This window comes from Poecile atricapillus, chromosome W, assembly GCF_030490865.1.
Source record: "Poecile atricapillus isolate bPoeAtr1 chromosome W, bPoeAtr1.hap1, whole genome shotgun sequence".
NCBI classification, from domain to species: domain Eukaryota; kingdom Metazoa; phylum Chordata; class Aves; order Passeriformes; family Paridae; genus Poecile; species Poecile atricapillus.
Window position 1 is genome coordinate 37,908,880 of NC_081288.1, and position 27,465 is coordinate 37,936,344.

Consider the following 27,465-nt stretch of genomic DNA (forward strand, 5'->3'; position numbering starts at 1 on the left):
CTTATGGCAAACCTAGGAACAAACTGTATGGTGTTAAAACAACCTTTTGTTTCTGTTTTCCTTCCTTTCAATCTTCATCTTTGTCTTGTCTTAATTGGCTTTAGTATGATTTCATTCCTCCTATCATGCCTGTCGTGGAATCAGTAGATCCTGCATCATGGAGGCAGGGCTTGCGCAAAACTGGCATTGTTCTTGTGCCCAATAAGGGTGAAAAATCTATGGTGAGGTTCTTGTGTGCACAGGTTTATGTACAGGTTGCGAAATAACATATTTAATCAAAATGTTAATACCGGATTTGCATGTTTCTAAGTTATTATCTCAAGTTCACAGCGTGTATTACAAAGTGTGGGTTTTTGTAAGCTAACTTTATAGCAGCGGTATTCCTTGACCAGTCTTACATTTCTGATCTCATTGACTAATTCAAGAGAAAAGTGCATAGGTTGCCTCTCACTACAACTTCCCTATGAGTTCAGCACTTACGATTATTAAAAACAGTTCTCAAATCTTTGCAAAGAGCATGAATTACCACGGATAACATAAGTTAATAAAGTAAATTCATTTTCATGTGTTTTATAGTTTCCAACATCTACAACCAAGGTTTCTCCCAAAGATGAAGAGAGGAAAGATGAATCTCCTGCTTCATGGAGGTTGGGTCTTAGAAAAACTGGTAGTTATGGTGCACTTGCAGAGATTACTGCTTCTAAAGAAGCTCAGAAAGAAAAAGACTCTGCAGGTGTTATGCGTTCTGCATCAAGTCCTAGACTTTCCTCTTCACTGGACAACAAAGAAAAGGTAATCATTTACAAGATGAAACAACATTTTGAGGAATTCATATACATTTCTTAGTATAGATGTTAATGATGTATTATAGAAGTCAGATTGTAGTACACATCTGTTCTTTACTATTACTGTTAAATTACAGAGCTTCTTTGTAGTATCTCTCAAAGTGTAATATACTCCTTCAGTGTCTGGTAATTATTCAGTGTCTGGTAATAATTAAATGCTGGCATTTAATTTCTTTTTAGGACTTGCAAAGGTAGTAGTCATTTTTACAGTTTGAGGACATCAGAGATTTGATAGCTTTTGCATCACTTGGAGAGTGATACTAAAAGAATCTTCTAAATTATAGAAGTCTCTTTTGTATTCATTTTCATTTTGTAGTGATTTTTATTTTCAAAAATTAGTTCTGTAACCTATGGCTAAACTAAACCAAGTGTTGTTCAGGTAGCTGAACAAAATAGAACTTGTGGTTGCATAGAATGAAATACAAATGTTTATACAATTTAAATATTAAGAATGGTAATGTACTGTATTATATAAAAATATTGAACCAGTTGCTTTCAGGAATCACTTTTTGAATTGTATTTCAGCAAAGCAGGAAAAAGAGAAATAAGTCATTATCATCACTAGAATGGAAACATTCGCAGTTTCCTTTTCATGTTGTGGTCTTTTATGATATTTAACTAAAGCTTAAAACTCATTTGTGTAATCAGGTCACAATAAATATGGCTGGAGTTGGCATAATGATGATTTTCCAGACAAGATAATCAATAATAGTAACAATTAACAAAAAACTGATGTCTTTCAGGAGAAAGATGGAAAAGGAACTCGACTTGCATATGTTGCACCTACAATACCAAGACGGCTGGCCAGTACCTCTGACATTGATGAAAAAGAAAACAGGTGACTCTGAAGTTATATTTTTTTTTAATATAAAATTTAAATAAGATTTTAAAGTGACTGACAAAGTTACATGTTTTAAAACAGTGCTAATTTATAGCACTATCTGGCTGTTCAGCTTGTGCTAATTCATATGCCAGTCCACTTCCTGAAGGTTTTTGATCTTGTAAATTATAATAAGCTTTTCTAGAGTCCAAATTATTCTAAGACAAGAGCAGAACTCAGTGAAGAGTGTTGTCTTCTTTAGAAAGAAAATAAATAAAATCCAAAATATGAAGTCCTAAACTTCTAAGCTGCTGAAGGGTGCTAAAATTTTACTCTGCTTTGTCTTGAGTGATGAAGTGCTGCTACTGGGCTACATTATTACTTTGATAAAATGTGTGTTTATTATGGACTTCACTAAAAATGATATTGTGCAGCAGCAGTACAGGAATCATAGGTTAGATAAGCTTTTCCTGTTTACATGTTGATCTTTCGTTATCTTTCAGAGATTTTTATTTTATTTGCTGCTATTGCTTCTGTAGCTTTCAGAATAAAAGAAACAAATAGTTAGGTGAATAGGCTTGATACCTGTTAGGATTTGGGGTACTTTCATAGCATATTTACACAGTCAGAACCTTCCTATTTTTCACTTCTCCTTTCTTGAGGTTCTACAGGGATGTTTTCTGCAGTTACTGTAGAATGCATAGTACAAAATGTAGAGGTCTCCATAATGCCTTGGTTTTGTTTGGATCATATCTAGACAGATGAATGCTGGATGACCTGAACTGTCATCCATGAAAGTCCTTTGATTGCTCAAAATGTGCTGTTGTAATCCTTGTCTGTGAGATTGATAGTCTCTTTATACCTGAAGAGGAATGTCTTTGTTGCTGTTCTTGGGAACTGTTTGTTTCAATGCAAACACAAGATAAATATTTTTTTTTCTCACACTTGCAGGAAGTTGCATAAGTTTAGTCTCTAGGTGACAAATTCTGTTTCAAAACAGAATTTCAGATATTTCAGGGATATTTCAGATCTCATACTTCCCTAAAGCTCAGTGTAATTTGTTAGCATTTCTCATTTTACATGGCCAGATAGTTTTTAATCTGTGTTTCTGTAAGAGGGAAATTTTGAGTTTCTGTTTGTGCTATCATATCTTGACTGCTATATTCTTTGAGACCGAATTTGTCAGTTTTGGTTTGTTTATAGAGGGATTATTATTGTTTCATTTTTGGGTTTTTTTTTTAATACTTCTTCTAAAAAGCTCTTGTTCTCCAAAAGTGTCTTAACTAGATGATACCTTAAGATTGGAATAAATATTTCATTCAGTTTTATTCCTTAGAAACTGTTATTGCTTGCAACAAAGAGATTAAGTCTTTCTTAAGCGTTGAAGTCTATTTGTGTCCTTGATGTGCCAGTCTTGATTTATTCACAGACACAGTTCTAAAAGTGGTTATCAGCAATAGTATAGTTTTTCTTATAGGCATGGGATTAACTGCAGTCACCAGTCTTGTTAGTCCTAGTGCTCATCAGTATAACTGATCTTGTGAGAACTTCTTGTACACCTTGTTGTACCAGAGATGAAGCCTGCTTTTAGACATCAATACTTTGCCTACTGTATGATATGGCAAGACAATCCAGCCTATCTAAAGCCATAAGAGGTTTTTGACATTTATTCTGATCTTGTTTGCATGAAGAATTTAACCATCTGCCCCACAGGTACCTTAATAAATTATTAGGGTCTCTGCCTTTGTCAAAGGTCTTTGTCCTTGTTGCTTAGCTTAATGCCCTGTTCTTGTTCTACATAACACCTACTTGCCTTGTGAATCAGTGCTGTAGCATAATCCTAGCTAACATCCTGTGTGAGTGATGGAAGTGACTTCAAGATGAATCCCAGCTGGGCTTTTAGACTAACAAATCTCAGACATCCAGCCTCAGTTGAGTAGCCAGTGCTACAGCAAAAGTACTGTAGTGTCTTGGCAAAGTGAAACCTTGAGCTTATGAGAAATTGTCATGCCGCAGGACCTTTCTGTAGTAGATGATATCTCAGAATTTGTGTTTCTCTCAGCTGGTAAAAACAGCACTACATTTTATGGTCTATGTTTTACCATTTTCTAATGTTTCCAGCTGCAGAGTGCCAACATAGATGCAAAAAGGGGTATATTATGATGGCCAAAGGTATCTGAACATAAAATATATCTTTTCAAAGTTTTATTTTATTTTGCCTTGTACGCCTGATTGTCTTATATATAATTTTATGGAAGACGTGTTTTATTCTTCCTACTGGCTGAACTTCAGATCTTGAGCTGACATTTTTATTAGAAATTCAGTTTTTGCGTGTCAGTTTTAGGGATAGTTTTTATAAGCAGATTTTTGCAAGGTTATTCCTTGCTTCTATAAACTGCAACAGCAGTCTGGAAATTCCTTATGACTGAAGTCATGTCAGCTAGTGATACATGTCAGACCCCTCAGGAATGGCTACTGCAAGCCTAGTTACACTGGTCTTACAGTATCATGAGTTCTAAAGGCTTGTCAGCTTTTAAACTTCTTGTAAAAACAAAGAATGAAAAATTCCATCAAATCAGCTATTAAAAACCCCAAGTAGACTGGATAATCTCAGGAGCAAACAGAAAAACATCTTGTTGCTTTTTTGAGAAAAACAAAGCCAGCGATGACCACAGATAAAAGCCAACAATTGATTTCATGTTGATTAAATCCTCCTTAGCAGTTTTCTTTTGATGATGCTTTCTTTTTATGTTTCTAATTATGTTAGTATGAATGTAGTATCTTTCCACAGAGGCTTGAAAGTGATTGTCCATAAATGAATTTTATTCCTTATTCAGTTACGTTTATTTTAAGCATGTTATCCAAGATTTTAATTCAAAGCTCACATCAAGAACAGCCTTCTTTAATGTGAGTTTGCTAACCCAAAATCTCTTTTACAGGGATTCATCTGCTAGTTCAATACGTGGTGGCAGTTCCTACACCAGGAGAAAATGGGAAGAAGATGTCAAGAAAAACAGTTTGAATGAAGGTCCTACATCATTAAACACAAGTTATCAAAGAAGGTGTGGGATTGTTTTTTTGGTTTTTTTTTTTAATTTTTAAATCAAAATAGGCTTAAAAGTTAACAAGTACTGAATCATTTTGTAAGGACAGTATAAAATTGAATGCTGACAGATCGCTGTGTTCATAATAATTGCAAAGTATATATTGCAATAGTTGTGCTGGTTTTAAACATGCAGTTGTACGCTGATGCAGTGGTTGTGCTGATTTTGAACTATGTAATTAAAGTTAGATGCTTTCTTTTTCCTATTGTTTTTTTCAGTTTGGGGTTCATTTGACTCTTTCCAGATGAGTTCAGTAGCCAAAGATAATTATTTTAAATGTTGCAATAGAAATAATTCTGCTTGGTATATGAAAAGGGGGAAAACACTATCTCTTGAATTCTGATTATTGCATGACAGTCTTGAGGTATTGGACTGCTGTCTTTAATTGTAAATTATAGCCATGCCTATGTTGAGTATCAGCAGCATAGAATACATAAAATTCACTTGAATGCAAAGTAAATTATGAAAATACGAGAGTAGGTCTCAGGTGTGCTAGTTCCTAACTTGCAGAATTTTCTCAGGAGGAATCCTATGCTGCACATATATATGTGATTAACTTTGTTGCATTGTGTAGGTTCAATGTAGCTATTTGAATCAAATTCTTCCTTGTAATCAGTGGGGCAATAAATAGCTGAAATTAATAGATCAAAGGAAAGAGTCTAATAACTAAGCTGCATATTGGTACACATACTTAGCATTATTTTGAGTCTTGACATTGATATTATCAATAACCAGGCTGCCTAATACAGCATCATGCATATTTATTTCTTGTAAACCACTGGTCTGCTTTATAGCTTGAAGAGCAAGGGAAAAAACTGAGTGGGAGGTTATTCTTCCTGGGAATAATTAAAGATTTTTTTAAAATGGGGCAGTGTATTTAATTGCTTTCAAATTATAAGAGGAGTGATATTGATGACATTTTCTTTCCTGACAAGCTGTTCAGTAAGGTTCTGCATTTTCTGAGGTATTCAGTGTGGGTGAAACAGCAGTTTAAAAATGGGACATTGGGGGCCCTATATGAATACTTTAGTAGATGTGATCAAGACATTCTTACATAAACGAGTGAGATTCCATTCTTTATCCTCTTTGGTGAAGAAATGGTCAGGACTAAGGGACACTTCTGCCCTCCGAAGTCGTAAATTAAAAGTCCTAGCCAAGGAAACAATGAAAAAAAATGCATCTTTTGCACCAGAAGTTTCCAAGACTCAACTGAGGCACAGAATACATGGGCAGAAATTCAATAGAGCATTCACAGCTTGGTGATATTTTAATGAGTAAATATAAGTAATAAATGCAGCCATTGTACATGTCTCTCCTGCAGTGGCTCCTTTGGTAGAAGACAAGATGATTTGCTAAGTTCTAATGTTCCAAGTACTGCATCAACGGTTACCTCTTCTGCTGGTCTTCAGAAAACACTGCCTGCCAGCACAAACACTACTACGAAGAGTACAACGGGTTCTACTTCAGCAGGTGTACAAAGCAGGTAATGGCACCAGGACATTTTCTTCCTTTATTTTTTTTGTCAGGTCTACTGTGTGCTTATGTATGTGCATGCGTTCTTGTTTAGTAGATCCTGGGGCTCTGGATTTTTTCACTTTCCTGTTAAATTTGTTTTGATTTTATACAATTTGGCTCAAAAATTGTGAATGGCTTTCTACTGTAAAAAGAAAGCCATGTTGGTACAAAAGAATAAATAAAATGTTAGAAGGGTCTGAAGAATAAAAGTTCAATTATTGTAAACTGCTAATTCTTAATTTATTCAATTTAATAGCTCAAGCTGAGCTTTCATAGTAGAGACATTTCTCAGTTTGCTTCTTAAAAAAAAATCCATCCCTCAATTTACATGTTATTAGTTGTTTAGTAAAGTGCTTTCATTGTTTAGCTGTTTCCTTTTCTCTTTTTTTGTGTTGCTGCTTGTTATGCTGTAGTACCTCAAATCGTTTGTGGGCTGAGGATAGTACTGAGAAAGAAAAGGACAGTGTTCCTACAGCAGTGACCGTTCCTGTTGCACCATCTGTTGTAAATGCTGCAGCCACTACCACAGCCATGACTACAGCTACTTCTGGCACTGTGTCCTCAACATCAGAGGTCAGGGAGAGACGGAGGTGTGTAAAGGTCCTAAGAGTAACGTTGCTCTTACACAAAAGTTATACTTTTTTTTTATTATTTAAAGGAATGTGTTGGTACCGGAGAATCAAAAAGTACAGTGTGTAAAGCAGTGTTGTTTTCTTGCTAAGTATTGAAACAACTGATACCTCATTTTATCTAAGGGCTTAGTACTAGTAGAGACTATTAATGAAATTTCAACTTCAGTGTTGTGCGTTTTTGACTGGCTTTGGGTTCTCATATGGTATATGGTATTTTCAAATTTGTATTTCTCTTAACAGATTAAATGAGTCCTCTTCAAAATACCGATAATGGAACTCTGTAAAAACACTGAATTCAAAATAATAAAATGAGTAATTAATTAGTTAATTAATTACTACAACTACATTGCTGCTGATTGAGATCGTGTGCCATTGGCAGTATGCTAATAAGTCACAGCATAGCATTTTTTCAACCATTTTGTATGCCTGACGTTATAGAGAAGAGAGTATTGAACCCAACACATTCTGTTTATTTCATTGCATGATTTAGGATCTCTTCTACTTGAAAGTCATACAATTTTAAATGCAATGCTCTAAGAGATACTCAATACGAAGAATGAGTAAGAAGCTGATGTAAATCTTATTTTAAGAATATGGTGTTTTTTTCTGTTTACAGTTACATGAAGCATGGGTTAAGATTGGTGCATATTTATTTCCATGAAGGGTTGTTTCCTTCTATTTATGGAAGCAAAAATAAGATTTCAAAATATTGTTAATTCCTCTTAGCTTTCCCTTGTTCTTCTTTTTCTGGATATTTATAAATGTTTATCCTTCAACTCTCCTGCTAAAATGCAAGTTCAGATTTCTGTGTTGCTCCTGTAGTAGTTTCAAAATGTACTTTGTGTATCAGTGCCAGATATGTGTATCTCTGTATGTTCAGAGTTAATGAAGCTGTTCCTTATTGCAGAAGAAAATTGCATTCTTTTGGTTCACTTAAGGCAGCAGCATTTTAAGATTCCTTATAGTGGCCTAATTAGAGTACACTATTTTCTGTAGTCTTCCTTCCTACCCAAATGAGATTAAAAAACTTCTGTGATATGTAGATTATGTTTTTATTATTCCCCACCATGATTCAGGAAGGGTCCACATATGCTAACAATCCATTTCAATAACTACTGTAGTCAGATCAGAACCTGCATTTTCCATAGTGAAATTTGAACTAAATCCCACAAAATGCCCTTTTTCTCAAAAGTAATTCAGAGTAGTTCAAATTCTAAAATTCAAATGCTATTTCAGTCTTATATCAGCTAGAAATGCAAGGAAAATTCGGCTTTTGCTATCTCGTTTGCTCTCACTAGTGTGTTTCTACTAATGTGCATATACTACATATGTTAAAGATACGTGCATTTGGCCTGAAATTCTGTGGTTTTCTCTGACCGGGCTGATTGTATAGTATACTGTTGCAGATACTTTCTTGATGGCATATTAGTTTATCATTGAATCTTAGAAATCAAAATTTGAATAATTGCTGCATGCATTTGAGAATGTAGTGTGCTAAATATGAGCACAAGCATATCTATCTGTATATATACAGATAGATATATGTATGTGTATGTGTATCTACATATGTTTCTATGCACATGAAAAAATAAATGTATATGAACTACTACATGCTATATATTTTCTTAAGTAATGAAGTTGGTTAATCTGTGTTCATAGACTAAACTATGTTTAGAAAGTGGAAGAGTATTTCAAAGATAGTTGAAAAGTAAAGGTATTATGAAGTACTTTATTGTTGAAGCATGTAATGATGCAGTCTTTTAGAGTAGCTGAAGAAACTATATTCTTTATTTAATTTTTAGGATTGGTTTAGAGAAACAGGGAAGGAAATTACAAACTTGAGTCTCTAAGTCTTTGTATCATGAATAATACAGCATAGGTAGCTGTGTGTGGTGCATACAAGGGATGCTAGGGAAGAGTACTTTCTACTCTTGACTATAGCTGCAGTGTTCACCTGAAAAGTTGAGACTTTTTGTTTTCTCTCAGTGCAATTTAAACTATTTCAGAATTACTGGAAGGTTAGGTGTAGGTTCAGCAGTTACTAAAAAGCAAGTTATGGGAAACAATTTGTAGCAATTTTAAGTCCTAAAGATGACACCAGGTCTGCAGTCAAGCCCTCCTTAGTCAGTGGTGGTTCAGGTCAAGTTAACTAAAGCAGCCTAACAGGCACCCTTTTCCTTACGTGGATACAGACTAAAGTTTTTGGGAAATGGAAAGTCAATCAAAGTCAATCAAAAATGCTGTTGCAAGAGATCCAGATAAGGAAATCAAATTTACACAGTGCAGGTTTTTAAATATGCACTATAAGATTGGAGTTCTTTCAACATTTTTAAGTATAGCAGTTAGTTGTTAGTATTTTAATGGGGTAGAGCATAGGTTGTAACCTCTAGGTCTGTTTTTTAACTCTTACGACTGTTTCTGAACTCTTTAGTATTGCTAAGGCCTACCAAATATATTAGGTGAGCAAACTGCTCTTCCCATACATAAATTATTTAGGTGTTAAAAGCTGATGGCATAATCCCTAGATAATTACTGAATCTATAGCCAGTGATTCTTAACTGTTCTTAACTAATGATATATAAAAAGAGACAATCAGAAAATATTAGAGAATCTAATCTAAAGGAGCTCAGAGAAGTTTTAAGCAGCCTTTTAGCTACCTTTTGATTTCACTTTTTTAAAATCTTTTTTTCACTTTCTTCCTAATTTTTAGCCAATCCAGGGATTTAAAAACTGTGTGAAATTATAGCAGCTTCCCAGAATATTCTGCCATAGAAAATCAACAAATGCATTAAAAACCTTTAAGTTCTTTTATTATGGGTTTACATACAAATATATGCATTTGTGCATGCATGTATCTCCTGTTGGTTTTTTTCTAATCCTGTTACTTGGATTAGAGAATTTCTTAAAAAGAGTCCAGACCTTGTATGTCTACTCTAGTAGCCTTTTGTCTTTGATTACAATTACCTGCTTGTTCTGCAGGACTTCTGTGGGTTTCATGAAGATTTATTTTTAAGCTCATTTTTTTCAAAGGGACTTGGATTACTCAAAGTGTGGATGATTCATGTGAAAATATGGTAACCACCTTCTCAGGGATTCTTAATTTCTGATTAAATGGATGATACAATTAGATTTTTTGCATTAACAGTACATTTGGTTTTTTCTAAAAGCTTACAAGTTATGTTAAAAATTAATACACACACATATTTGATGTATAAAGGTCTAACTGGCTGAATCTCTGAGGTCTCCTCCCCCTGTGTTAGTGAAATACTAAAAGAGCTGAAGTTATATTTATAGAAAATGGTAAAAAGAAATCTAAATTAAGTAGGAAAATTGTGTATATTTTAATTGAGTTCTAAGGCTGCTGTCTTGATGAATAAGTAGATCAGTATGATACGGATGAAATGTCTAAAATGTAGTCTGTCCTATATAGTTAAATATTTTCTTCTGACAGCCTTGGTTTCCTGTGCAAAAATTATCATGTGCTAATTTTGTTTGTAATTAACTCTTTAGATCATACCTCACTCCAGTACGGGATGAAGAGTCCGAGTCCCAAAGAAAAGCTAGGTCCAGGCAAGCAAGACAGTCTAGAAGATCTACACAGGTATAGTATTACTAAAGCGTCTAGATTTTTGAAAACATACCCATAACATCATTCTTGAGAAACAGGCATAGCATACTGCATTTGCATCCATTTCTAATTTTTTTTTTCTGTGCATGAACAATTGTAGATAATATAATTGAGCTGATCAACATATGGATGGCTAATAAGATTAATGACAAAGGAAAAATACTTTTAATCTAGTTTCTCTGGAGAGAGAAAAATACTAAAAGAGAGATTTTTATTACATACTAATAATCAAGTATCTAACTGCATGTCTCCTTGCCGCATTTCTCTCTCTTAGTTTACACACTGATATATTTGGAAGTTCTTCCCAGTTTTTATCCATGTTTTGTCAGCAACTAGCACAATCCTATCGCAGGGACCAATGTGGAAATAGCAAAACAGAGTATCTCTAATGGTAGTTGAATGCTCTTTGGCAGTGGAGCAACTGCCAACCACTGTCTGCTGGCAAACTGAGAATAATCAGCAAATAGTCCCTGAATAAAACAGCACTACCCTCTATAGACTGTATGCTAGAGAAATACTCTAGCCATTGTCCTTACCTGTTTTTAGGCTGAGTCTGTAGCTACATTGCTTACCAATGTCGCATTCAAATCTTTTCAGTTTTAAACCCCTCAAATACTTCTGGTTAGCTTTCCTAAAGAGAAATCTGTGCTGCTTGATACAACTTCATCATAAAGGAGTTATTTTTACTTCGTAGTACTAATTCAGAGCCCTGAAAGATAGTCAGAATACAGGCTAACTATTGCTGAATCTTTACAGTGAAGAAGCTACTAGGAATTACTGGATTAAACTTTATCAACACTAAAAGCACTTAATTAACTGATCAGATGGAAAGCTGGCTTTGAGGAGTAGATTACAAAGTGTTTCAAGCAATATCTCACTAAGATACATAGCTGAAAAGCATAGTAGAGAAAACCTGTCTTCATAAAACGGTTTGCTTTCTGAACTTATTTCAAAACTAGTTTTTAGCCTAAAAACAACAAGGGACTTTTTAATGTTGCTGACCTAAAAATCCAGTTGTAAGGAATTAATTTTTAAAGTCTCAACATTTCTGAAAATATTAGTATTAAATTTTTAGGGTTCTTTCAGAATGTTTAGTATGCTTACGATCATATTAAAAGCATCTGTTGGATTCTTAAATTATTTCTATAGGATCTTCTATGCAATCTGTATCTACTAGTTCAGCTAAAAATTGGCTTGCTGGAGAGTCTGTGGCAGATCACATTACAGCAAACACTTGCCACATATCAGAGGGACGTTTGGTTCCAAGATTCAAGAGGAAAGCTTTATAGATAGAATATATAGGTAACATTTATTTCTTAATAGATAGATTTAACTTTCTTAAGTTGAATGTTTTCTTCAAAATACATGATTATCTACATTAATGTTAATGTTGTATTTAAGTGGTGTTTGCTGACTGCTGTTTTCACAGGGCGTAACACTGACAGATCTCCAAGAAGCTGAAAAAACTATAGGAAGAAGTCGTCCCACACGAACCAGAGAACAGGAAAATGAAGAAAAAGAAAAGGAAGAGAAAGAAAAACAGGACAAAGAAAAACAAGAAGAAAAGAAAGAATCTGAAACTAAAGACGATGATTATAGACAAAGATATTCCCGAACTGTTGAAGAGGTATTTTCATGATGAGTCTCTTTAGGTAGAGAAATTATATGAATCTTTATTCCAACAATATTATTTTAATTTTGGCACTACTGTAAGAATTATTTATATAGTTAAATATTTTCATATCCCATGGTTTGTATTTGTTTATCTTGGTAAATTAATTCTGACATTTTTCTGTTGAATAGCCGTATCATCGCTATAGACCAACTTCAACTTCAACTTCTTCATCATCCACCTCTTCACTCTCCACATCCACTAGCTCTCTATCAAGTTCAAGTCAGCTAAACAGACCAAACAGCCTTATAGGTATAACTTCTGCCTATTCTCGGAGTGGAACAAAGGAAAGTGAGAGAGGTAGGAGTACTGTTTATGAAGGGGGTTTTTGTTTTAGTTGACAAAGGGCAGCTTACATTTCTAGAGGCATTTCAAAATAGGATGAGATACATAAGACCATTGGGGATGTACCTTGCTCAAATCTTCTGTAAGAAATTTTGGAACTTTCAAATAGAGAAGAAAAAAGATTTTCTGTATTTGGTGGTGTTTTGCCTGCCATTTGGGTTTTTTTTCCAGTGTTGGGTCACAGATATTTCAAATATACCCCCATAAATTTTTCTTTAATTTCTGGTTTAACACAGCAGCTATAATAAAATACCATATTTCAGGGCCTAAATACTTGCAGGTATTAAGAAGGCATTTTACTTGATTAAGTAATTGCTAAATAACTAGGGGTTCGTTTCACTCCTTTCACACTGAAGGACTGAAATGACCCTTTATTTCTTTAAGGACCTCTCTGGGTTGCATGAGCAACTGGAAAAGGAAAGGGGATGTTTCCCATCCTAGTTCAGATGTAACCATAGTTCTGCATACTTTAGCTGGTTTATATAATCTTAAATTGATTATTAGATGCATGATTCAAAGATCACAAAAAAGTTTTTCTCTGATGTCACCAAGATTTTGCCCTCATTTCAACTTCTGTAATTCTGAGAGATGTGTCTGATTCTTTGCCTGTCAAAGGAAGAGCCTGTTAACATACAGTGTGATCTCTGCTCTTGGACTTGCCACAGTTGACTTGAGAGAAATACTTTAATTCCAGTTATTGATCAGTAACTTCAGTAGGGTTACTGATGGAAATTGATAATTTTGTTCTACAGAGGGTCAGATAAAATGATCCACTGATGAAATCTCCATGAACTATATAGCAGTATAGCCATGTTTTCTGAGGAAGTTACTGGAGCTAGGCTTCATGGATATGCTTTCTGATTTTTTTCTCTTTGTCCTAAAATGAACTGAAATTTGGATTACAGTTCTTTCATAATGCCTGCTTTCTCTAGGAAATCACTCTAGATTGATCTAGGGAAAAGATTTTCACTGGTAAATATTAGCTACCACAGGTTCTATTTTTTTTCAAGTTATGATTTTTGGAGGAGAAATACACTACCGTCTGAAAAGCCAGAGGTAAAATTCTAGTTTATTAAATTAGAAAAGGTGTATGTTCACCACAGATGTACTTTGCTTCTTTCCTATTTAATTCTTGCTTCACTCTTAAGTGTTTATTTACCTCTGAGGACTAATGTTGGTAGTTACTCATGATTAGTGATTCTTCTATCTGAACTCAGTTCTGTGGTTTCTTTATTTAATAAAAGAACATCAGGCTGAACAGACTGCATGATAATAAGTAAAGAACTTAGGTTTTAGCAGGTTTATTTAATTTGTTTTCGCACAAATTACTTGTAAACAAATAGGGAGCAAGCACAATCCTGAGTTGTTACATCTGTTTTGAATTGCAATTGCATTTGTTTTAAAGAAAAATAACATCTGTAATAATCTAATATGGTGTAGGAGGTCCCAAATTTTTTTCCTTAGAGCAGAAATGGAGAGGACTGTGATGAAAAGGAGGACTTCTAAAACTTGGGGTTTTTTTTCAGTACTGCATTCTAGGTGTATGCTGAAAACAGCTTGTTTGATGAAAAATGATAAAGACTTTTTTTTTACTTTCATACATCTGCTGACACTGATGTTTCAATTATTACATGACAGTTTTGAAAACTGAATTATAAGTCCAAGTTATATTGTATTACTGTTACATTAACACATTTTATTTTGGTGACTGAGGTGAAATTAGTATTTACAGAATTTTAGAGCTGTGTGTTCTGGGGAGTGTATATTACAGCAAACACTGTATGTGGTAAGAAGCTGTTCAGTGAATTTATTTCAGGTAAAAGGAATTTATTGTGAGCATTTTTAACACTGAGAAAAGAAGTATTTCAGAAAATTAGATTGTGCCATAATTCAGTGAATGAGAAAGTTGTTATTAACAGAAGGGGGCAAAAAAGAAGAGGAAAAGGAAGAAGATAAGTCACAGCCTAAGTCTATAAGGGAAAGAAGGAGACCAAGAGAAAAACGACGATCTACAGGAGTTTCTTTTTGGACTCAGGATGTAAGTAAACCTCACTTGTGGCAAAATGAAATGGGTATAGTGTACTCTTAAAATAGAGAATTGTTTAGAGTAATACAATATGTAACTAATTGTTCTAGAAAACGTTATGCTTTTCAATTAAAATATTTTTTGGTTTGATGTTTTCAGAAGCAAAATCAAAATTAAGTTTTTTTCTGTTGATACTGACAACAAAAATTCTAGAACACTGTAGTAACAGTAACTTAATAGGAATTAATCGTAATTAAAGAAAATAAATAAATTCTTGAACAAATATTTTCTATTGCATGCATACCAAAGCTATAAAAAATGAGACACTTTATTTGACACATTGCAGGTAGCTATGTACTTAGCAACTTAAAGAACTGCTGTCAGATTAGAAAGGCTATAGTTGATGTTTCAGACTATTCCTTTTCCCTTTTATTTGTGACGGGATCCATATATAATGTAAAAGTCAGATTTTCATGTATCAAATGCAAAATTGTTTCATGTCTTTCTGGTACTGAAAACATGTACCTATTTGAGAATTTTCTTCGTATATCCTGTGTATTCTCTGTGGAGTATTCTGCTGCTCTTACATTTTCCTACTCCAAGTGTAGAATGCATTAAAATCTTACCGAGCTTTCAACAGTTTAATTATTTGTCCTCTCCCCTCTTTCACCAGAGTGATGAAAATGAACAGGATCATCAATCTGATTCAGAAGAAGGAACAAATAAGAAAGAAACTCAGGTAATTCAAGAAAGATAATTTGTTCATTAACTTTTAACAGATACATTTTGATTGTAAAATTTTTCTTACACTTGAATTTATGTGGCTATAACTGATCATTTTGTCTTCCATTCTGATTATGTAGAATTAGCATCCAGAAAATGTAGATTAGATTTTTGCCACATAGGTCAGGGACATGATGGAGCAGGTTACTGGAGCAAGCATTCAGTTTGTACCCAGCAAAATCTTCATTTCACCCACATTGTTATTTTCAGATAAATTAGGTCTAATTACTTATACACACTAATTAAAACCTTTGGAAATTAAACCCAGTGCTGTCATTATTATAATTAAAAAATAGTATGAGAAGTTAATTTAAGGAAACACAGAAAGTTGAAGAGCACAATGTATGTAATTTTTTCAGTGAACAAAATGGTGTTCTGAATATCCTAAATGAGTATTATTATTCTGGATAAAAAGTCAGTGGAAAACAGTATAATAGACTTGATTTGTCCTTAAAAATAGAAAAGTGTAAAAACAGAATGGTGTTTGACAGTGGGATGAAGAGGTATTAAAACGGAATTAGTTACAAAAGTGGGGCTATAAGAAGAATGTATTTTTTGTACTTAAACTCTGGAGTAACATACTACAGAATCAGATTCATTACTTAGGAATAAAACTCAAGTGATATTTTTTTCCTTTTTTGTAAAAGCTTCCAGTACACATCTGTTAAACATTTTAGTTAAAAGACTCATTCTGTGCCATTTTGATTCGCTGTACTTTTTATTTCTGTGCCACATTAACATAACTGCATAGTCATGTTTCGTTTCCTCCCAGTAGTACATATCATTATCCTTAGATCTGTAATTACTTCATATTCTCTTCTGTAGAGATTAATTTCGGTAGACCATGCTGCATGGTACTTCTGATAGAATTAATAACATTACAGTGAAATAGTGCTAAACCAGCCCCAAAATTATGAATATTATTAGAAGGATGAGTGTGCTGGGCTGGACTGGTGGAGAAGTGTAGAATTGACTGACCAAGAGTTCTTGGACAGGTGCGCTTTTTGCTGTGTGCCCAGGCCCAGAGAGTAGTGATGAATGAAATTCCAGCTGGCACCTGCTCATGAGTGGAGCTCTCCAGGGTCAGTTTTGGGGCCAGTCCTGTTTACTATTTTAATCCATGACCTGGCTGAGGGGATCTTGAGTACCCTCAGTCACTTCACGAATGACAGAAAGCTGGGCAGGCGTGTTGATCTGCTGGAGGTCAGGAAGGCCCTGCAGAGGGATCTGGACAGGCTGGATCAATGGACCGAGGCCAACTGGATGAGGTTCAACAAGGCCGAGTGCTGGGTCCTGCACTTGGGTCACAACAACCCCATGCAGTGCTACAGGCTGGGGACACAGTGCCTGGAAACTGCCCAAGGGATAAAGGAGCTGGGGGTGCTGGTGACAGTGGCTGAACATGAGCCAGCAGTGCCCAGGTGGCCCAGAAGGCCAATGGCATCCTGGCCTGGGTCAGCAATGGTGTGGCCAGCAGGAGTAGGGCAGGGATTGTCCCCTTGTATTTGGCACTGGTGAGGCCACACCTTGATTCCTGTCTGGTTCTGGTCCCATGACTGCAAGAAAGACATTGAGGGGCTGAAAAATGCCCAGAGAAGGGCAACAAGGCTGGAGAGGGGTCTGGAGCACAAGTCCTACAAGGAGTGGCTTAGAGAGCTGGGGTTGTTTAGCCTGGAGAAAAGGAGGCTCAGGAGAGACCTCTCTCCAAGTCTCTGAAAGGAGGCTGTAGTCAGGTGGGAGGTCAGCCTCTTCTCCCAGGCAACAGGGACAGGACAAAAGGAAATGGCCTCAAGCTGAGCCAGGGATGCTCAGGTTGGACATGAGGAAGAATTCTCTCACTGAGGAGTGTACTTAAGCATTAGAACAGGCTGCCCAGAGAGGCTGTGGAGTCACTGTCACTAGAAGCATTCAAGAAACAATGACATGACGTTTAGCAGTATGGTTTAGTTATCATGGTGGTGTTCAGTCAAAGGTTGGACTCCGTGATCTTGGAAGTGTTTTCCAAAGCAAAAGATTTTATGGTGAAACACCCAAACAGGTTGCCCAGAGAAGTTATGGATGTGATTTGGTTGCATGCTACAGAGAAAATTAGAAGACAATGACAAGAATTGATTTCTACCCTGAAAATGTTAAGGAATCAGAAAAAATCATTATCTTATTCGTGTCAGGGGTTTTTGAAAGAACTGTCTCAAAAACACATTTCAGTTTGTGCTTGTTCTTCAGAACGCTTTTGACTCCTTAGATGATCATTTGCCCTTAAAGGAATGCTATTAAAGAGAAGTAAGATTTTGCTAAGCACTTTGGACAGTTTTTTTGAGGTTGTTTTCTAATTTTGTTTTGGCTTTTTAATATTAAGGGCATAGGATTTCTTGAATTGGCAGAAAAAAATGCCATGTTGTTACTTAAGGGAAATTGGTTTTCCTGCTAGAGTAGTCTTTACAACTAAGTTGTAGGATAGCCACTTAAAAGTAAGGAAATTGGTAGATTTCTTTGGTAGATCTGTGAAGCAAATTTTTAAGTATGATGCATTGCAAAAAAACCCTAGTAATTTGAATAAATACTACAACCTTGGTTAGCTTATAATTTATTAACTAACTGTGGCATATTTTACAAAATCTCTTAATTTGCAGCATTAGTCATGCTCTTGACAGAAAACAGTGATGTTTTATTAGGAATGGTTAGGCGATAGCATGTACCTTTGATATCCTCTGCAGTAAGTGCACTTCAAGGTGTCAAAGAGGAAATTGAGTGTATTGTGGAGAATGCTGCTGGTTACCCATGTACTTTGAAAAAATACAGTTTCTTTCTGTAAAAGGAAACCAAGCAAGCCACATCAGCCCCCCAAGAAAACCACCTATTGGGAAGGCTTCAGCCACTGCTAGGTGAATAATATGGGAAGATGTCCAGGTGATGGTACATCAGTGTAGTTTCTTGACTGAAATATCTTCACATTGGAGTACTAATTGGAAGAAATTATAAATTTGTATTGATCATCCAGAAAGGAAAAAGGTTTGTATGACTGATATAATGCTTAGAGGACACTCCCTCACTCTTAAATCATCACTTTTAATTAAGTTTCACTTCTCAACTAAAGAGTTTAATTTTTTGTGTTTCATTCATTCATTCATTCCAGGTAAATCCACACGTACAGTATTTACTCCCATTTAAATTAAGTCTAATAAGTACTGCCTTATGTTGTTGGTCTAGTAACTTGTTTGCAGTCACGCTATGTTGAAACAGTGATCCTGTATCTTAATTTATTGTTTTGACCTGAAGTCGTTATGTTCAAAACATCATAGCTAATGTTAAAGAAGAGAAAGAAGGAACAGTGAATTTGAGGAACACTGTTCTATTGCCTTTGATAACAGAGAAGCAAACCTAGAATGCACCAATTGCTGAAATAACTCCACTGCTTAGGGCACTCCAGACTTTTTGAGTGTTATGTTAATGTCCTTGTAAATCATATTTTGTCAAGTGCATTCTAGCACATATTTCTTTTCTTTTCCAGACATAACAAAATTGAAGCTTGGCACAGTTCAGATAATACATACTGGTAGATGGCATGTGCATTTGACATAACTGTTTGGTTGTATCTGTTCACAGATTGTTATATATTTTAATTAAATTATTGACCAATCCATTCTTTTTCTCTCTTTTTACCTCTCCCCACCTCAGAGTGAGAGCCTTTCAAGGTATGTGCAATTTAAATAAATTAGAGTTGTTACGTTTTCTGTCTGCATGTAGTCATTTTAAATTCTTTATGTACAAATTCAGCTTAAGTCCAGTATTTAGGCTGAACTTTAAAAAGGCTGTGATGATACTTATATTTTGCATAAAGTATGATTGTAAAGCTACAGTCCTGCCATGTGTGAGCGCAGTACTCCATGTTGGGGAATATGTTGAACTCCGTATTTGCAGTGCTCTGAAGGCAGGCTGGGCATTTCATAGAGCATAGTGGACATAGTTCTATGCCCTACAGATTTCTCAGCATGGACCCAGCTTTTACAAAGAAGATAAAGAGGTTCTTATTGCTTCTCTTTTAGACTATCCTACTGAAAATTTTCTGTGTAACCTCAAGAACAATACACCCTCTGAAAAACATATTTCCTTAAGATCTCTTAAAAAGTAAATACTAAAATACTGATAATTTTTTAAAAAGTAATTAATTTCTTTTTGGACCATTAGCTTTAATTGTCAGATTTTATAATGTTCTGACTGGTGAAAATCTCTTAAATTAAACTGCTCTAACACATGATTAGTGAAGAGTGAACAGTGTGAAATTACCCTTAACTTTATTAATATGGTTGCTATTGAGTTATTAGGATAAAGACTACTAAAAATTTGTTTCATCATCTGCTTCTGTTGAAACACTAGAATTCACCGCAAATAGTTTTGAAATCTTGGTTTCTGTAATAAAACTTAAAATTCATCTAGGCCATTCATCTAGTGTTTTTTAAAACTCTTCAATTAAACTAATGCACTTTTAAAAATATATATGTTCTTTATAAATAAAGAATTAAGCTATCTAAGCCAGTTTTAAAGTATTTTAAGACATGTAAATACTTGCTTGCATTAAATAATTTAATTATATTTTAAATATTTCTTTGCGTGCATTACTGTGCAGACTGAGTAATTTGAAAACATTTTCACCCAGAATCTTAAAGTACTGGAGAATATAAAAATGAAATTTGAAAGTGAAAACTATTTGTTTAATTTGTTTTTCGTTTGAAAATGAAAGTAGAAGACGGTAGTTTAACTAAAATACATAATTTCATTTGGTTGTTTTCAGCTGGTAATAGCAAACTGAAAATGTTTGATACAGTCAGGGGTCTCAGTTTGGCAGCAAAGGCAAAGAAAAATGAGGACTTTTCTTTTACAGATACGATACGGGATCACTCAGCATGTCTGCAGGTGATCGTTACGATTCAGCGCAGGGGCGATCGGGGTCACAGAGTTATCTTGAAGATCGAAAACCATACTGCAGTAGACTAGAAAAAGATGATAGCCCTGATTTTAAGAAGGTATCTGATCCAATAAGCTTGGTGCAAAAATAGAACTTCATTACTGTTTTTCTTAAATTGTGTAAAAGTAATTTCACATTGCATCAGAAATGCTACTTAAAGTAACTTAACTGAATGGCAAAGCACAGCAACCACTACAGTGGGGAAAAATACACATTATGAAACAGCTTCTGGCTTTTGTACTTTGCAAGGCAGGGAGGAAATCCGGAGGAGCCAAGATACAGTCAAATAAAAAAAAATAATATGATAGTATTTATCATAAGAAAAACATAATTAAAACTGATGTACACATATGTGAAGCCTTTTATTGTATGTTTGCCGGCTTACATACATATAAGGTAAAAATACGTTTAGATCTTGTTTTAAAATAGAGGAGAAGTTTGTTGAAAAGTTTACTGTGGTGGGGTAATCTGTGAAGTCTGAAGAAAAAAAGGTGGCTTAATTATGTGTAAGGTAAGTTGTGTGCTCCCTATACAAAGCTGCTTGTTTCTGGAAATTTTTAGTGACAATTCCTTACGGTGCTTGCTAATTTTAAACATCTTTATTTTACTTTTTAGATTGTTAGTGTATTTGTTAACGTATGGTTCGATCCTACTTTTGAAGTTTTTTGCCTAATCTCACTATTATCTGATATTTTTTAACAAATATTTTCTCTTAGCTTTATGAACAGATTCTAGCTGAAAATGAAAAACTGAAAGCACAGTTACATGACACCAACATGGAACTTACAGATCTTAAGCTACAGTTGGAGAAGACCACTCAGGTTTGTATAAAACAAAAAAGCATGTGCTTAACCAACAGTGTAGGTAATAAACCAGAAGCACCCCAGGCTATGGGCTACTCTTTACTAGGCATCAGCTTTGCTTTTTATCCGAAGATGGGGATGGAGAAGAGTATTTCTCTCTTTCTAAATAGAAAATAGTCACTATTCTGGTCTTCAGCTGTGAACAAAATGGGCTGCTTCTTGCTTACTTAAGTAGTGTTTCTTGCCAGCATGTATCTGCATGCAACCTTTTTGTAGGGTAGGAGTAAACATTTTCTACACTGTTAAGCTTATATTCAAACTGACAGTTGGTATTGATTGATTGATTAGTTCATAAACCTGCTGGTAAATTGGCACAACCTGCCAGTCCTTCCTGGCTGGTTAGATAGCTTTATCTTGGAAATGAAGAGCAAACAGTGCACTCCTGTTACCAATAACTGCTGTCACATAACAGAGCTGCATACAGTTATACAAGACACATACACTGGAGTTAGATTTGTCTTAATTTGTCTACTCTTGCTGTAGAATGTTTCATGTTGGATCACATTTGGTACAATTTATCTGTACTTAATTGTCTTTGATGTGTACCCTGCAAATGTTAGTGAAGAACATTTAAAAGATGTCTGTTTTGTAATGCTTTTAGATAGAAATATTATGTTACTCCTGTTAGCCAAAGGCTTTGTAGTGATTAAATAACAGGGATGGTCACTGAAGTGCATGATAAATCCAGCTTATTCTTTATTTCAGTGTTACTTCCCTGAACACACTTTAAAATGTTTTTTTTTTTATTACATACTTCAGACAGAATATTAAAATACCTAGTTGGTTTGTTCCTCAGTTCTGTGTTGTTTTAAAGCACATATCAATGTCTTCATCAATTTTGTGTTTCAGAGACAAGAAAGATTTGCTGACAGATCACTCTTGGAAATGGAGAAAAGGGTGAGTTTCTACCAAAGAACTTTTAAATGCTCCAATTCAAGCTTTGTTTTATTTTATTTATTTTGCAACCTGTTTTAGATATATTTTAGTAGGAATAGAAGCCTTTCTTATAACTTGAATTTTTTAGAGGATTTGGGGATTTTAGGTTTCAAAGTGGCAATGAATGTAAGAAGGGAATTGCTCTTAAAATTGCCTTTAGTTTGCTTGTTCATTCGTGATAACCAGTTTCTAAACTCTACTGCTCTCCATGGATCTGCCACTTATTCCATCTCATCTCCATGTTGGCATTCCCAACTATGTTGGGTTAAGCAGATTCATTGTGTCTCATTTTTTAACACATTTCCAAGATACAGAGAAGTTAATTTCTTCAGAGCTTTCCAGAGGCACCAATTATTGTTGTTAATGAAACAGCTGTTTCTGCCTCACAGACATGAGACCTGAAAATTGCTAATGATATAAAATTATCTTTATCCACCTCCTTCCTTACACTGTAACTTTTTCCAGAGGAATATGATAATGGGGTAGGTGGAGAAAGTGGAAGTATGAGTAAGCAGCGCAGGAAGACGGGCATCAAAGTCAGAGACAACTTTAAATTGAATGGGAAAGGAGTCATGCTGTAAATTCATATGTGAGACAGACCACAGGAATTATTTCAGAAGTTGGACACGTGTTAATTTTAGGCTGTAGTTTCATACTAATTTAAAATGCAACCCTGTAAAAGTTTAGTTTCACAGCAGTGTAAAGCAAACTACCTTGATTTTATAGTGGTCTTGGCTTCTTTCATGACTCTGAACACCACGTATTCTATTCTATTCCCTTGATCCTGGAGTGACACATTAGAGACAATCTGGAAAAAAAAATTAGGCTTTGACAATAAGAAGTGATGTGGTAAACATTTATTTATCCCCAGTAAATGTCATATTCATTAGGCTTTTGTATTGATTTCCCAGTATTTTAGGTTCCAAAACCAAGTTTAAGTTATACAAAACTCTCCAATATATAAACAAACAGATTTTATAGGAGCACATGGAGATCTAGAAGTACTTTCAGGCACTTCCTGAAGTTTCATTATCTTTGTCTTAATAGTCTCTGCAGTTAATTGCTGCCGTTTAGCACCTATTTCTCTCCTTAATTTTTTGGCATCCTAGTGTGGGCAGTGATTTCATCGGTAGAAAGGTTTCAGCAGCAGATAATTGGTTCCTTGCTTGCTAGCATGGGCACACAAGTGGACATTTAATTATTTAATAGATGTAGCTGCATCCATTACTGTGTGGGTTCATAGGTAATACACGGAGTACTGCATAGATAGACATTATTTCAGTTTTGAATTACTGCTTTCTCCCAAAACAGGCCATTGCATTAAAACAACTGGCTTTTTCAGGAATTCTTGCACTTTTTTAAGACATTCAGTCCAACAGCAAAATGTCTTTCTGAAGTGTTATTTTCCCTAAATGTATTAGTATTAGAGCTAGTGGATAAAATAATGAACTTAGTGATGTATGTACGTAACCTAGGGTACTGTATGGCTGAAACAGGATTTACACAAAATTTGTACATCTGAATCTTGTTTGTAATTACACACTTCTTTTCAGACAGGAATTTAAATGAGGAATATGTTTATGATTGTATTTTCTGTGTTGTTTAAATCTGAAGTTTCATTTCAAATGTGACTGAAGTAGGGGGTTCTCAGCTGCTAGTCATGAACAGCTGATCTCTAGAAATAAGCGTATCAAATTTAGCATTTAAAAATAATTTAAGGACACCATTTTAATGTGTAATGTAATAACAAAAAAGCAAAAATTAAAAGAAATTGTAGAGCTTTTCTCAGTATGCTTCTCCAAGTATACTAAAATAAAATATGAAACTAAAGATTTTATATAAATTACATAACGAGGAGAGGGCAAAAGTAAAGTAGTGAGGAAAAATTGTAAGAAATAAAAGGCCGACAGAAAAAGAGCTGGAGGCATCTTCATTCTATGATATTTTCAAGCTGAAACCTACCTTTTCAGTGAAGAAAATATGTATTAAGCCTAGATATTCACTCTAATAAAATTCAAAAGATATTGGCTTTGAATTTTATTTAAATTCACCCTTCAGAAGTGGGTTTCCATGATGTGACTTGGTGATGCAGTGTGAATATTGTTCATTTGAAAACTGTTTACCAGAAAGGGACGATTTCCATGGGAATGGGGGTACAGATCAAACCACACATGCAAGGTCCAAGCAATACATGGGAAAAAATAAGGGTTTCTTTAACAACCTCTCACTCTTCCAAATATGCTAACACCCCTTTGCAGAATGTTGTATGATGTGATAATAAAACCAAAACTTAAACTTACAGGTTTCAGTCTGGATTAGAATTCAGAAAACTGTAGGTACCTTGAAACAAATTTTTCCCAAGTTCAGAATTCTTCAGCTGGGAATTTGAATTGTGGAGAGGTGCATTTCTTTGTATTATCAAATATACAAATATATGTAGGCATATACATCTGGTTTCACTTCTTAAAAATTGTATAGCTCTGGGGGGGATCAGTTTTTCATATATATATAGGTATATATATATAATTGTGTACCTCAGTCTTACTGCACAATCCTGTGGCTCCTAATTGCTTTGATAAATACAAATGAGCTACTACATTTTCTAAGATGAGAGATTAGCATGTATTTTTTTTCTTTTTTTGTGAGTTACGAATGTTCCTTGGTATACCTTACAGAGTTGAGGCAGTATATCATAAAATTTTAGACCTCATAGATTTCAAATACTTTCTTTGAGTCCTGGAAATAATCAAATAATACTGGCAAATCATCTCAATGAAACTGCAGCGTATTATTCCACTGGCATCCCTTAAGCTAGTTCCCAAAAGAGTAAGCAATTCAAGAGAAAGAGGAGCATAGCTTCATCTAATAGGAACCAAACAGTTTTCCCAAGATTATATCTAGACCAATCTATTTGTTTCTTTCGTATAATGGGAAGTATAAAAAACTCAATTAAAGATTTTCCTGAATTGGTTTTTATTGCTAATAAACAAGCTCAACATACTAGTTAAGCAAATGCTTATTATTAACACGTAGTGTATGTTATTCTGTAAAACTAGTAGGTAACAGATAAAATTCTATGTATTGTAAGACAGTGTGAGATTTTTGTTATTTACATCCGTTAACTCTCTGGTACTTATGCTCATTGTTACTATAAAAAAACTTAACTTGAAGGAGTTAAGTACATTAATTAGTAACATCTGCAGTAATATATTATTACTTTGATAAAAATTAAAGTTGTTTGTTATAATGGGAAAATGTTGGTGTGTAATTGCACTGTGATTAAACTAAATTCAAATGATTTATATCTGAAAGGTGTCCGGCAAGAGTCAGTATCTACTGGGCGGTATGATCTAACCAAAGTTTTACACACCTCAGCCAATGCTGCTTGCTGTTTGCATAACACCATTGTATGCAGATGCATATGTCCACTTTGCAATAATCTGTTGCTTTTGCCTCACCCTCTGGAAAAAAATCTGAATGTAGAGTACTGATAACTGCAGCTGCTTTCAAGTGAGATACACTGCATTGTCTGACACAGGAAAGCAAGCATCAAGCTATAAGCCCCAAAGTCTATTGCATTAGCTACTCATCTGTCAGATGTGTTGAAAAATAGGTTTAAACAAAATCAAAACGTATCTGCACTGCAGACTGCAGTGTAGTATAGAAAATCCTAAGCTAACTTTCCATAAGCTGGCTTGGTTATATAATCAGTGCAATCAAATTCATATACAAAGGATAATTTCTTCTGCTTCTCAGGTAAAAAGGGAAATAAAGGGAAAATTAAACTATATGAGAAATGCAGAAAATCTTCAGGAAACATTTTCTCAAAAAGCAGGTGATCTCATGTAACTAGATTTCTTTGGTACTGAACTAAGTCCTGTAATGTCAGTTGTATCAACATCAGGTTGCAGTTTGGAGTGTGGACAGATCCCACTGAGCTGAGATAGATGTTTCAGCTACCTTTGTCTGTGAAAGCGTATGCTTTTGTGCTTGTATCTTTTAATATTCTTGGTTTTTTCTGATAATTTTCTGCATTTCTTGGATATTAAGGTCTTAAAAAAAGCCTAGCTCATGAAAAATAAATCCAAACAAGTTGTACTTAAAAACTTCTTAAATTAGTGAAAAGGAGGGGGTATATTTTGTAGGACTTGATATGAATTTCTATATCTCTTCCTCTTTGGATATTAAAATTCCATATTGACCAAATTTCTATATATCACTGCCATCACAAGTTTTCTCTCCACACTATGCTTTTGGTTGTATGATCTTTGAAACTTGAAGTATTTCACTGTTACCACAGTATTTACAAGCTGTAATTTTTAAAACATTGTATTGTTCAGCATTAACACACATCTTCTGATTTAGGAAAGAAGAGCACTAGAAAGAAGGATATCTGAAATGGAAGAGGAACTGAAAGTAAGTAAATTAGTACGCCATTAATAACAAAGTGTATTATTATGTCAGTGAGACTTGCAGTCTGGCAGTAGTACTGGTCTCCAGTTTCACTAGAAAACAGCTAAGTTACAACATGTCAGAGTCACTCCTGTCACACAGCTTGTAGTGGAGCTGCAGTGCTGGCATAAGCAGCCGTACATGTACAGTTGTGGAGAAGCTGCTGAGTTCTAGGATTCTATAACATGGCTAACAAGAAACTTTCAGGGGTGGTTAGGGTGAAACATATCTTAAGCTAATCAAGATGGAATTGCGGTCTACAATTTTGATGTGATACTCGTAAGTTTTCTTTACTAATTACTATTATTAAAACCCATTATTATTAAATAGTGGTAGTAAATAACTGTATAGATATTTAATCATTAAATGTTGTTTCAATCTTTATCTCATGTTCTTTGTTAATTAGATGGCACGTAACAATATCAAAAGAAAAATTTCTGTTTGTATAGTGTGAATCAGGTTTTAATTAACAAAATGCAGTAGGTAGACTTGAGCTGTTGACAAATGAATAAGATTTACCATATTGATTTCTGCTTTTTTCAACTATGTATAAAGTGAATCTCAGAAGCAATATTCTCTTTAAAATAAATTCCATTTCTGTTTTGTTTGGATTCTTTAACTACTCCTTATCAATGTTAAACCCTCTGATATGATTAAAAAGGGTGAGAATTTGAGTGAGATTATTTTCTACTATGTGCTTTCATATATATGTTGGACATGGCCAACCAAACTCATAGAATTTAAGTGGAATATTAAAGTACCATTATTTTGACATTTGATATTTGTCACTGATGAATAAGAAGTTTCCTTTTAAGTTCATTTTTGAGCTCCCTCTGGTGCTTGAAAATGGCATTAACCTCCAAATACTTTTCATTAAAATA

General features: G+C 34.6%; 1 protein-coding gene across 3 annotated transcripts in view; it reads left to right on the forward strand.

Moving 5' to 3' along the window:
* Positions 1-27,465, forward strand: part of LOC131591677 (protein phosphatase 1 regulatory subunit 12A-like) — a 112,199-nt gene that overhangs the window by 77,060 nt on the left and 7,674 nt on the right. For 2 of the 3 annotated variants that reach the window (XM_058862607.1, XM_058862608.1), the window contains exons 10-24: positions 577-792; positions 1,589-1,683; positions 4,605-4,727; positions 6,091-6,252; positions 6,698-6,874; positions 10,427-10,517; positions 11,974-12,171; positions 12,348-12,516; positions 14,481-14,599; positions 15,261-15,326; positions 19,046-19,062; positions 20,250-20,391; positions 21,050-21,154; positions 22,046-22,093; positions 26,498-26,548. In XM_058862607.1, coding sequence (XP_058718590.1) covers positions 577-792; positions 1,589-1,683; positions 4,605-4,727; positions 6,091-6,252; positions 6,698-6,874; positions 10,427-10,517; positions 11,974-12,171; positions 12,348-12,516; positions 14,481-14,599; positions 15,261-15,326; positions 19,046-19,062; positions 20,250-20,391; positions 21,050-21,154; positions 22,046-22,093; positions 26,498-26,548 — 1,779 coding nt within the window. Of the gene's footprint in view, positions 1-104; positions 222-576; positions 793-1,588; positions 1,684-4,604; positions 4,728-6,090; positions 6,253-6,697; positions 6,875-10,426; positions 10,518-11,973; positions 12,172-12,347; positions 12,517-14,480; positions 14,600-15,260; positions 15,403-19,045; positions 19,063-20,249; positions 20,392-21,049; positions 21,155-22,045; positions 22,094-26,497; positions 26,549-27,465 lie in introns of those variants that run through there. The other variant, XM_058862606.1, reaches the window with a different exon arrangement.